The sequence below is a fragment of the Vicugna pacos genome, chromosome 14 (assembly GCF_048564905.1).
Source record: "Vicugna pacos chromosome 14, VicPac4, whole genome shotgun sequence".
NCBI classification, from domain to species: Eukaryota; Metazoa; Chordata; class Mammalia; order Artiodactyla; family Camelidae; genus Vicugna; species Vicugna pacos.
In genome coordinates, this window is record NC_133000.1 from 63,704,017 (window position 1) to 63,716,073 (window position 12,057).

The 12,057-nt window shown below is 41.7% G+C and overlaps 1 protein-coding gene and 1 pseudogene across 2 annotated transcripts in view; one reads left to right on the forward strand and one right to left on the reverse strand.

Annotated features, from left to right (window-relative positions):
- Positions 1–529: 529 nt before the first annotated feature.
- Positions 530–647, forward strand: LOC116283230 (5S ribosomal RNA; annotated as a pseudogene).
- A 2,246-nt stretch (positions 648–2,893) lies between these two features.
- SLC15A1 (solute carrier family 15 member 1) overlaps positions 2,894–12,057 on the reverse strand; it is a 43,987-nt gene continuing 34,823 nt past the window's right edge. For both annotated transcript variants that reach the window (XM_015242758.3, XM_031684411.2), the window contains exons 19-23: positions 6,893–7,000; positions 6,662–6,770; positions 5,942–6,085; positions 4,609–4,716; positions 2,894–3,667 (exon numbers count right to left, since the gene is read on the reverse strand). In XM_015242758.3, coding sequence (XP_015098244.2) covers positions 3,476–3,667; positions 4,609–4,716; positions 5,942–6,085; positions 6,662–6,770; positions 6,893–7,000 — 661 coding nt within the window. In that variant the 3' untranslated portion in view covers positions 2,894–3,475. The remainder of the gene's footprint in view (positions 3,668–4,608; positions 4,717–5,941; positions 6,086–6,661; positions 6,771–6,892; positions 7,001–12,057) is intronic.

Genomic DNA, 12,057 nt, shown 5'->3' on the forward strand with positions numbered 1-12,057 from the left:
AGGTATTTCTCCCTGCTCAGACATGCCTGGGTTCAAATCCTGGCTCAGTCAACTGCTGGGTTTATGGCCTTGGGCAAGTTACTGAAGGTGGTTATTTCTCATCTCTAAAATGGGGGTAATAAGACCTTCTTTACAAAACTAAATAAAATAAACCTCAGGATTGGACAAGCCATGGTTAAAAACAAACAAACAAAAACCTTCTTTAGTACTGTTATAAGGATTACATAGAGTTAATCCATACTGTGCATTGAACCTTGGCAGAGAGAGGCAGGTCTGTGTAGTGACTGCTAGCCTGGCCTCTGGAGCCAGACTGTGGATGTGACCTTGGGCAGCTTACCTGGTTTCTCTGTGCCTGTTTTCTCTTCTGCAGGATGGGACTAATAACAGTAATCGACATTATCGTGCTGGTGCAAGGACTACATGCTTGTAAACATCACACAGTAGAGTACTTACCATGCTATTTGCACATATTCGGCGTCCAATAAACGTTAACTACTGTCATTTGTCATAAAAAAAATTATGAAGCTGTGTCTATGGCGGTACCATCCTGAACATGCTTGATCTTATCTATCTTGGAAGCTAAGCAGGGTCAGGCCTGGCTAGTACTTGGATGGGAGACCACCTCGGAATACCAGGTGCTGTAGGCTTATCGTTGTTTAAAAAAAAAAAAAAATGAAGCTGCAAAAATATTCCAGAATATGTGACAAAATCTATGGCTAATATGGTCAACAAAAATCAAACTGGAACATACATTTGATAATTTTTATAAAATCGACCACAAAATAAGTATCTTAGCACCTGGAAAGAAAAAAAGAATAGTCACAAAATTTAAAAAAATTATTGAGAAATGTGGAAATGAAACAAAAACCGGTGGAGAAGAATTCATATGTACATTGTAAGTACTTTTCAAAATATTCTGTCTTTTAGGTACAAGCAATGAAAGCCGGCTGTTTCCAATGACAGCATTTTCATTCCAGGTGCTCTCTCCGACCCCACGTAGAGTCACACTTTAACACTCAGCCAGTGTCCAAGCCAGTGTACTAGTTTGGTTAAATCCTAATCAGCCTGGAACTTAGAGAAAGTTGTAAAGCAGAAAAAAATGGGGGCCAAGGAGAAGGCGCAAGACCAGAGGTTGTGGATCTGGCCTCACGTATCCCCTCTGCCACTCCTGCCTCATGACACCTGCCATTTTCCAAACTCTTGCGTCTAGAACACCCATGTTGGCACCCGTCAGTCTTGATTCTGTTTGGAAGAAATGGTCCAATAACAGCTAGAGGGAGGATTACTCTGAAAACCCATCCCTGAGGAGCAGAGTGCCCTGGGTTCCCCACACTCCCCTCTTATCTTTAGAGACCAGTGAAGATCAAACACATTGACATGGTTCCCATCCAACTGCGAAGTGAACTCAGTGTTAATGTCAGAGTCGACTGAGGGACGGGCCTTCTTCAATATTTGCAAGGCTGGTGTTTGACAGGCACCCTCAAATGAGGATTTTTAAGACCTCAGATGGTCTTGTGTTCTCTTTGTTCCGCAGGAGAGGAAAATGAGATCTCAAAGGTGAAGAGATGCCCCATGTGAGCCAGCGCTGTAAGAAGAGTTAGGACCAGAGCATCTCTTGAGGGTTTAGGATTAGTTCGCTTGGGATCATTGACAAGAGCAGGCTACTAAAACCAAGTGCCCATCACTATGACTACTGGTCTCCCTCATCAAAGGCATACTATGTAAGCTGGAGGGCAGGGACGATCGGAGAGGCCAAGTCAGTAGTCCCTGATCACTAGTCTCACACGAGACTTTGTCAAGGAGGCTCAATTGAATCACTGTTGAATGTTCAGGCTCTTCCATCTCACTCCTTGTAGTCCAAGACATTTCAAACAGTTATTTAACCCAGAGAGGCTGACCATGTTCTGGAGACTGAATGGAGAACGGGACACATGCGGAGAGTTTTCAGTCCAGGGAAAGCTGTTGGACAGTCACAATACACGGAGGGGTATGTGATGGGAGGGAGGGCAGAGGAGGGACACAGCCAATGGGGAGATGAGAAAACCCTTAGCGGAAATGGCCTGGATCCTGCAGATGAAGAGGACATAGACAGGAGGGGTGCGTGGGGAACAAGGTGTGCGTAGGGACTAAGGGTCTCGGGACCTGATTGTTCTCTTGCCTTTGACCTGGAAGTGAGAACCCATTGTATTCCAGGAACTAGGAGAAACTTGATGCTGGTGGATCAGAGTGAGCAGAAAGCAGGAAGACATAGCCAGAGAGGAAAGAGCCTCAGTGAAGGGATGAGGACTTGGCCTGAAGGGTAGAAAAGGTTTTAAACATGATTTGATCATCACATTTGTGTCTCTCACTCTGGACTTCAAGTCTCTGCTTTCTTCCATTTCCATGGTGCAATGACAAGCTTGTACACAGAGCATCTTAGAGATCCAGCCTCCTAATCCAGGAATCAGTTCCCACATTCAGAGTGGGGCACAAGTCCATCTAAGAACCATGGCTTGTTTTTATAGGCATGCCAAAGTTGACTCGTTCTGGGTCTGCCACCTGGGACTGGTTATGTGATGAATATCTCTAGGATGAATTAGACTGGAAGTGTTTACAGTATTTTGGAACAATTTGTATTCAAGTAAAAAAACGCTCGTGAGTATTGAGAAAAGCACTTTGAGACGGTACAGAAGCAAGCACACGGGAAGCACCCAGGAGCAGCAGTGTTGACACGGACATCCCCGAGAAAACTCGGACCGAGAGAAGCAGACCTCGGTATCTCACATTCCTGGCGTGTGTTGTATGTGGGCGTGGCTTTGTCCACGTTTTGTCCACTTTACTGAGTGTGCACAGCTTTTATAATCAGAAAACATGTCCAGGATTTCTCACCCTGCCCCCAAATACACAGACACTCTTAAGAATGAGAATTTATTTCATACCACTGAAACTCCAAAAATCATTACTTGCCTTTACCTGAGTAGTTTTTTGAGTTATACATAATTTAAAAAGAGGCAGGGACTGGAAAAACAAAACCGAAAACAAAAGGTAACTTCAGCAGTTAGCACTCGCCAGGTGCTTCTTTACCTTTCCAAAGTCTGATCCTTCACTTTCCGCCTTGGCTCCCGCCTCATTGAACGTTGTTTCCACAGGGTGTTAGAATGCAAGCAATAGAGAACTGTTTCAAAAATTTAAGTTAGTCCAAAATAACTTCGTGTGTTAAGAAAGAGTTAAATGCAGGGTACAGATTCAGTGTTGTGAAAGTGTGTGTGCGTGTGCACCTGTGCACGCGTGCTTTAAATAAGACTTCTCTGAAAAAACAAAAGACTTCTTTTAGAGGTTTTGGTTCATTGCTGGCTGTTTCGAACACATCTTTCCTGGTCTGGTTCACAGTCGTGAAGAGTACTCATCAGGGCCAGCCACCGGGGGGTCCTGCTACCAGGGGACAGAGGCCTGGCACGCTCTGGCCCCAGTCCATCCTCCATGTGCTCCCTGACAATCACATCTGTGTCTGTGAGAAGGAGTCCGACTTGGGATAGGGGTTGGTCTTTTCCAGGTACTTTTTCTTTTCGTCCTCATCAAACTGAGCTTCGATCTCGGCTGGATTGATGTACGTATAGAATCGCGCCATGATGGCAAATATGACGCAGACAACCAGAAGCAACGCCGCAAACAGAATGTACTCAGCCCACTTGGAAGGAATTGGAGTCGGGGCAAGAAAGAAAACCACAAACAGGACAGGTTATGGTAATGTATGGATCGCGGGTATAGTTCCTGGCTACACCCAGATGCAAGCTGCTTGGAAATTAAGTTGTTAGGGAAAATTGGTAGGTTACCGCCACAGATACAGAATGGCCAGCTTTTCTTGGATGCCCAACTGTAGTGATAACATTTTTCTTACAGCTCTCGAGTGCAGACCCCCGAGACTCTGGGAAGATGAGAGAGAATTTCTGAAACACCCAAGTCTTAAGGCACACAGCTGGCCCCTAGAAGGATGGGGACCAAGAGAACACCAAATAGTACTCTTGAGGGTAAAAGACTGTGCTGAAATATTCGAAGTTAAGCCCCCTGTGTTATTCTGTGGCCATACCACGAGGCCATGGCCGCACAGGGTTAGCACAGGCTCTGGTGTGACCTGGTGGGGGAGGTATGCATCTGATGGGGGAGAGGTAACTCCCTTGCGAGGTCGAGATGCTGAAGTCCTGAAGGAGAGAGTTTCAGTACCAGAGAAGCCCTCATTTTATTTTAACTGGAAAAATGACAGCCACCTTTAGAATGGCTTCAACTTTAGGTATTATGAAACTTTCTGGATAAACTTTCTGGTTTGGGGCCATGAAGCTGCATTCACCGAAGCCAGGAAAGACCTCTCCTTTGACCGTAAACCACGCTAGGGTGTAAGTATGTTCACCCGATGTGGTGATGTCTGGTTATTTTCCAGCTGTGGAACGCCAAGTGGAAATAAGAAGAAACAGCACATGTGTGGCCATATGACTACTTGGCAACCACCCTATCCGGCTGATCAGGCAGGTTTTTTCAGCCATTAGCCAAGATGACCATGGGTATATGTAAGTGGCTCAGGAGGGAGGGAAGGAGGGTCATCACGATGACCAGTAACAGAGAAGACAGAGATACCTGTTTGCTGAACTGGCCTGCTCCTGCCACAATAAGCACAATGATGTTGCCAACAGCCACCGTCAACAGCCACCCTGCTTGAAGCACCGACTTCATGTTGGAAGGAGCCTGAGGAAACAAAGGATCCTGAGGTCAACCTCAGCTCAGAAGGACACGCCTCACTGGTTCATTTAATTAGGCTGTCTACCACCCGCCCCTCAAATGCACACGAAGGGTCAGGTTGGTTTACATGTAAAAAGGTTCCTCTCTTGGATAGTAAGACATCTTGAATGCTCACGTTGTATGAACATACAAGAACCCCTTGCTCTTCATTCACCACATGCCTGCAAATTGTCATCCTAGTGAATCGGACAATCTGCAGATGAACTGATTCCATTTCTACAGAAGAGTTTTTCAGGCAAAGCCATCCAGCTCGACATTTTGTTCCCTCTAAACGGAGGCTGCTCTCTGTGCTGTAATCTTGCTCTTCTGGAAGCTTCCCAGCCATGTCACCAAAACCTCTCTCCAAACTCCTGTTACCTGCGCTGTAGTCCTCTCCTTAAGTAGACTGTGAGGGCACTGCAGAAAGGGATTATCCAATCCTATTTCCAATGTTTACTGCAGGACTGGAAGGTACCAGGCCTGGCGGGGTCATGAACACTGTAACGACTGCAATTGTATTTTGATAAAATTGTTCAGAAACTAAGCTCTAAATCAGGTATCGGCAAAATCTGCCTCATTAGTCAATAGACACAAAAGCAATAGTATTTTTTTTTAACCTTTAAAAGCTAGGCCTTGGGCGGGGTACAGCTCAGGGGTAGGGTGCATGGTTAGCAAGCACAAGGTCCTGGGTTTAATCCCGAGTACCTCCATTAATAGCAACAAAAATAAAATAAAGTAAAATAAAATAAAATAAAAGCTAGGCCTTAATCAGTGTGTTTACTAGGAGCTACTTAAGAGAAGTCAACTGATTCTTAAAGATAATGAGGACACAGGTCTACACACGAGCAATGTTATGAATGGGGTTGTTTCAGAATGTGGGATCGACTGACCAGCATGACCCTGGCAATGGTCATTAACACAGGTTTTCCTGCTTAGGACTCCAAATCTCTAGTATATGACTGGGCGTTCAGACTATGCTATGTATACCCATGATGCTAAATTGAGTAATATTCTTATTCAATAAATAAGACTTGGTGACCTCTAAAACCTTGTTTGGTAGAATCCACCTTAATGTTTTCTAGATTTTTTTATACTGTAAATATATGGGTACTCCAGTTTTTAATTAAGTCCCAGCAGCATCTTTTGAAGGCAGGGTTGTAGGGAGAGGTGTGAGAAACAATAGGCAAGAAACCTGAGAATATGAGAACTCCAATCCCGTGACAGAGAAAACCACCTCGCCGCAGGTGAGGAGGAAATACTGCGGGATCTGCAGAGCCATGTTAACGGTGTTGGGTGCGATATCTTCAAATATCTTCACTTCGGGGCAGCCATCATTCTAAACCAATGAGGCAAAAGGGAGGAGAAGAACTGAAAACCAAGATTGCTTCCAGAATAAAAATTGCTCACACAGGCAAACTGAATTTGGATTTCCAGGATTACACCATATGATCTATCCAGTAAGTACACATTTTAAATATAAATACGCAACACTGCATTTTATACTTGGGATGGAATGGCCTTGGTGGGATTTGAAAATGTGTTCACTAATGTTTTCCTCTTAAATAAGAGAGTAGATTGGAAGTCAGGTTTGTTGAAAACACTGCCAGCTCTTTGAACTAAGAGTTTCTGAAGTCCATGTTAACAATCTACAAGGGAGTTACAGATACTGGTCAATGTGAACTTTTAGAGTCAGTCTATTTAATTTTATTCTAATGGCGAACTTAAGACAATGATAAACTAAGGAATTAGTGGTGAGCTGAATTAATTCTAAACCCATTTAAAATACAGATCCTAAAAAAAAAATACAGATCCTAATATTACTTCAGTTAAGTCATTACTGTGTCGTGTTTGTGAGGACTTGTATCAATGAAGTTTGAGTAGGACTTCTGACTCAAAACAATGAGTTACTAACCTTCCTTGTGATTACATAGGTATACGCACTACCGTATTCAAGGTAGGAGGATTTGAAATCATTTTCACACTGTTGTGAAATCTCTGCTGAGTTTATTGTGAAGCTTTTTCTATGAAAAGAAAGAATAATATACATTAACATTCTTGGTATTAAAAGCTTCAATGTATTCCTTAAAGAAAAAGACTTGAAACCCTTGAACTTTGGAGCAAAGTGTCCAGTGTGGGTACTTACATGCCAGAAGGGAAAAACTGATATTCGCTGGCATTGTGACTGGTGACGTTCACATAAACTTCCCCATTCATCGTGACGTTGAAGCTCTCATCAAAAGTATTTACAAATCTGAAATACAAAACCATCTGTCTTGTGACCTGTCTATGGGATGATTTGCTCTAGGTCACAGTCCGCGCACCTGAAGTTGGACTCTGTGCCCTTCTGGAAGGAGGTTAAGATGTCTGCAGAGGATTCCTAGAGTGTGAAGGCAGAAAGGAGCCAACCCCAGGTTTGCCCTTGCTCACCTGCAAGGCGAACACATCTAAAAGGACGTATTTAACATAGTCAAGTGCCTGGAACAGTTCTAAGTATTTTGTAACTAGGAACTATTTTGATGATATTTGAGGATATCAAGCACGGATTGAAATAGGTGCTGGTCTCTTCCCCTTCAAGAAGGTGGCTGTGGCTTTGTGCTCCTTGCTTCAGAAGCTTGAGAGCCCAAGTGGTGAAGGATCCAGAGCACAAGTTGCTGAGGACCTAAAAGACCATTTCCAACTGGGATTCTCTGGGGGGCCAGGGAAGCCCATATATTTCCTTCACCTTTAAAGAGGACCCTGAGGCAGGGAGGGGCTCCGAGGAGTGGAGAGGAAGAAATGGGCCAGCCCAGCAATCAGAGACAGTTTGGAGGAATTCCCTTCAGACGGTAGAGACCTGGGTCTTCAAGTCGTGGAATAAAGTGACCAGCACTAGAATATGGTGATGAATGGAACACTTAATAGGACTGGGTGCTAGGTCCCAAGACCACCAGCCTCTATAAAGTCCCCTGTGCCCAAGCTTCACATGCAACCAGTTGAGTTGCCTGTCTCCAAAGGACCATATAGGCAGTATCTGTGTGAACAGATGATTAGAGACCTCTTCCTGAAATGTTCCAGGCTGGAGAAGACTCTGACTCTCTGGGACTACCCCAGGAGGAGTAGGGTGCTGCCCAAAGTAAGACCAGTGGATCTTTCCTACAGATAGTGAGTGAAAGCACACAGAAGACTGTCCAAGTTAGAGAACGAGAAGTCATCGTGGTCTACATCATGAAGAACAATTCAGCTTTTATATTCCTAAAATATATAGTGATGGAATAAAATTTATGTTATAAGGCAAGATAAGAAAATGTAAGCATAACACAGTCCCTGCCCACACTGAGCCCTCCCTAATGTGCACCTGCATTATACATTAACCAGACCTCCTCAAAGCTGGGAATGCTGGCTCCACTGTAAAGATCAATGGTTTTTTGTTGGTTTTTTTGTTTTTTTCCCCCTTCTTCTGACGCCAGCAATGTAACTCCTTGGAAGATAACATTCTTTCCTAATTCTGTAAGGGGTCATGATGACCTGCTGCTCACTTTTTCCACTGAGATCTAGATTATATGTCTTTGGTGAACTTTATGTAAAAATGTCAGTGTGTCATTTTGATGTACAATCTTTTGTCTCGAAAATGCGTATGATTGTACCTCTGACTTCTAACAAGTGGAACAGTCCTCAGTTTTCTGAAAGACTGTGTCCTGGGTTATAATCCTCAGATCGGCTGGAATAAAACTCTCTATTTCTTCTTTAGATAGACTATTGATTTTTTTTTTTTTGTCTACAGTGGCCAAGTTTCATCTACTTTGTAGCAGTAAGTAATACTGGTCAAATTCCAGGGAGTGAGAAAATATTTCTGTGAATTAGTCTCAGGTCCTGACATCCTTGGGCATTTGACATGGTGTCATTTGACAGGTGATTAATATAGAAAATTCAACCTGATGTAGGTCAACAGAAGTCTAAGAAAACTGATACTGCTCAAAACTGTAACTGCCACTTTTATCAGAGATGAAGATGAACAATTCAATAGACAGACGATGGAAATAGTATGAAATTAAGAAGTAGACCCTTGGGCCTGGGTCCTGGCTTTATATAGTACAAGCCATAAGACTGAATAAATCTTACCCTAAAACGTGAGGACTACTGACTGCCTCACATATGTCTCAGGGCTGGTACAAGACAACAATAAGAATGAAAATAATCTGGGGAAAAAAAAGCAACATCACGCACATCAGATATGTTTCCATGTACACACAGAAAATAGTAAAGGGTAAACAGCAAACACATTCTGAGAACTTTGAAGGGCAAAGAAAGCAGAGACTGAAGATCTGGCGTTTTCTCTAAGAGATCTGATTGGGCATATCCTAGGGTTCCACTAAGGCTTCAGGTCAGCTCAGGCATTTTAGGAGCACCAGGATGTAAGCTATGAAGTGATCATGGGATGAGGCGTGGAGAGTGGGAACCAGCTGAGAAAATGACAAGATGGGACCAGTTCCTTAAAGAATAACCAAGGGACACTGATATTTGTTCCTTTTCAATTAAAAAAAAAGCTTTATGAGATACAAGTCACATATCACAAAATTCATCCTTGTCCCATGTAAAGTGTACAATTCAGTGACTTCATTATACCCACAGGGTCGTAGAACCATCACAACAATCCAGTTCCCATCACTCCAAAAAGAAACTCCATATCTGTGTCCATGTCCCCTTCCCCCGTCCTTGGCAACCACTAACCTGCTTTCTGTCCCTGTGGCTCTACCTGCCACTTCATGTAAATGGAATCATCTTTGTGACTGGCTTCTTTCACTTAGCATAATGTTTTTCGGGTGTGTTCACCTTAGAGCATGTATCAGGAGGGCTCCACTCCTTTTCATGGATGAATAATTCCATTGTATGGACAGACCACACTTTGTTTACCAGTTGATGGGCATTTGGGTTGTTTCCTCATTTTATTTATTGTGAATAATGTTGCTATGAACATTTACCTACAAATTTTTGAGTGGACATATATTGTCACTTCTCTTGGGTGTATACCTAGGAACAAAAGTGCTGGGTCATATAGTAACTCTATGTTTAACATTTTGAGAAACAGTTTTTCAAAGTGGTTGCATCATTTTACATTTCCCCCAGCAGTGTATAAGGATTTCAATTTATCTGCCTCATCAACACTTGTTATTATGTGTTTATTTATTTATTAGAGTCTAGTGAGTGTGAAGTGGTATCTCATCATGGTTTTGATTTGCATTTCCCTAGTGAGTAATGATCTTGAGCATCTTTTCATGTGTTTTTTTGCCAATTGTATATTTTCTTTGGAGAAACATCTACTTAAATACTTTGCCCACGTAAAAAATAATTGGTCTGCCTTTTTATTATTGAGTTGTGATAATTCTTTATATATTTGGGATGTAAGTCTCTTATTAAATATATGCTTTTCAAATATTTTCTCTCATTCTGTGGGTTGTCCTTTCACTTTCTGGATGGTATCATTTGTAGCACAAATGTTTTCAGTTTTGATGATGTGTAAGTTGCTATTTTTCTTCTTTTGTTGTTTGTGCTCTTGGTTTCCTAAAGAAACCACTGCCTAACCCAAAGGTCACAAAGATTCACTCCTATTTTTCTTCTGCAAATTGTATTGTTTTAGTTATATTTAGGTTTATCATCCGCCGAGTTAGTTTCTGGGTATGGTATCAGGTGGAAGAGTCCAACTTCAATCTTTTGCATGTAGATTTCCAGTTGTCCCAGTACCACTTGTTGAAAACTTCACCATTTTTAAAATGAAGATATCTTTCTGAATCTAGTTATGGTCAGTTATGCTCCGCCCACACTCCCACCTTAAAGCATCTTTTTCAGTATGGCAGCTATGAAAACCAGGATTGAAATACACTGAACTGACAACCAGGCTTTCTGCCCAGACTTCAAATCTTTACTTGAGATGTTTTTAGTAATCAATGAAGCATACAATCACATTATCTGCCCTAATGATTTTTATACCACTAATGAATAAAAATATTTGTAAAATATTGGGTGTTTTTTTTTACTTTTCTCACCCTTTTTATATTTCTTTTTTGTATTACTTATGATACACATATTAATTTGGTACATTGGTTTATATATATATATAATTTATAAAGGATACTATATTCATACATTGTGGGTACATGCACAAAATATTTTTATTGAATCTGATAGAAGGTTTAATGGTCTCTGCCTTCGAGAAACTTCCCATGCGTGGACAAAGAAACGTTTTTGAAAGTGGATTGTGACAGTGGAAAAGTGAAACTAACCTCAATTTCCTTGAATAGAGGAATGGATTTTTTAAAATTGTGGTATATCCATGCAATGGAACATTATACAATGGTTTAAGTGAATGGGTAAGGGACACATATATCAATATGACTAAATATTAAAATAACATTTTTAATGTAATATATTTTATAATACTATTTATAATATTATTGCAGAATGACATATACACAGGGTAATAACATAGTAAGCTTAAAAACATGCCAAGAACATATTGCTTATAGATACCTCTATATGTAGCAATACATAATGTTTAAAAAAATGCATGAGAAAGATGAGTACCACATTCTCAACCACTTTTTGACTGATGTATTGCCACTTCATTTAAAAGACTGATTTAAGGTAGTCTGTTTAAGTCCTGTGGCTTCCTGATACCACATAATTAAGAGGATTCCATTTTGCTTATGCTTGTGAGGACTCTTCCTTTATTTCATACACTGCTCAGAAGTCTGACTTTCTGAAATTATTGAAGTTGTTCCAGCTACCAGTTTGTTTCTGATGCTAGTTTTTCATAACTTCCCCCAGCCTTTTCAAAAAATAAATGTATAGTCTGGGCATCAGTGAAATAATAAAACCTTTGATTCATTAAAGATTTGCTATTGCTAATTAAAAGAAAAGGTTCTGGTTTATCTTTTACCACATGGGGACTGGTGGGGTAAAGTGTTACTGACTCTGTATCTGTCTTCTTTCCAAGATCTCATCAAAGACAATTTAAAAGAAGGGTGGGGGAGGAGGAGGCAGCTTTAATGGCATCAGGACAAGAGAGGATACCACACTCTAAACTGTCCGATTCATATGGAGTCCTAACCCTACCAGGACCTCAGTGTATGACTGTATGTGGAGACAGGGTCTTTAAAGAGGTAAAATGAGGTCATTTGGGTGGGCCTTAATACAACAGATCTGGGGTCTTTATATGAAGAAATGAGGACCCAGGCACACACAGAGGGAAGGCCATGTGCAGGCACAGAGAGAAGCAGGCATTTACAAGCCAGGAGAGAGGCCTCAGAGGAGACCACCCTGCCGACACCCTGG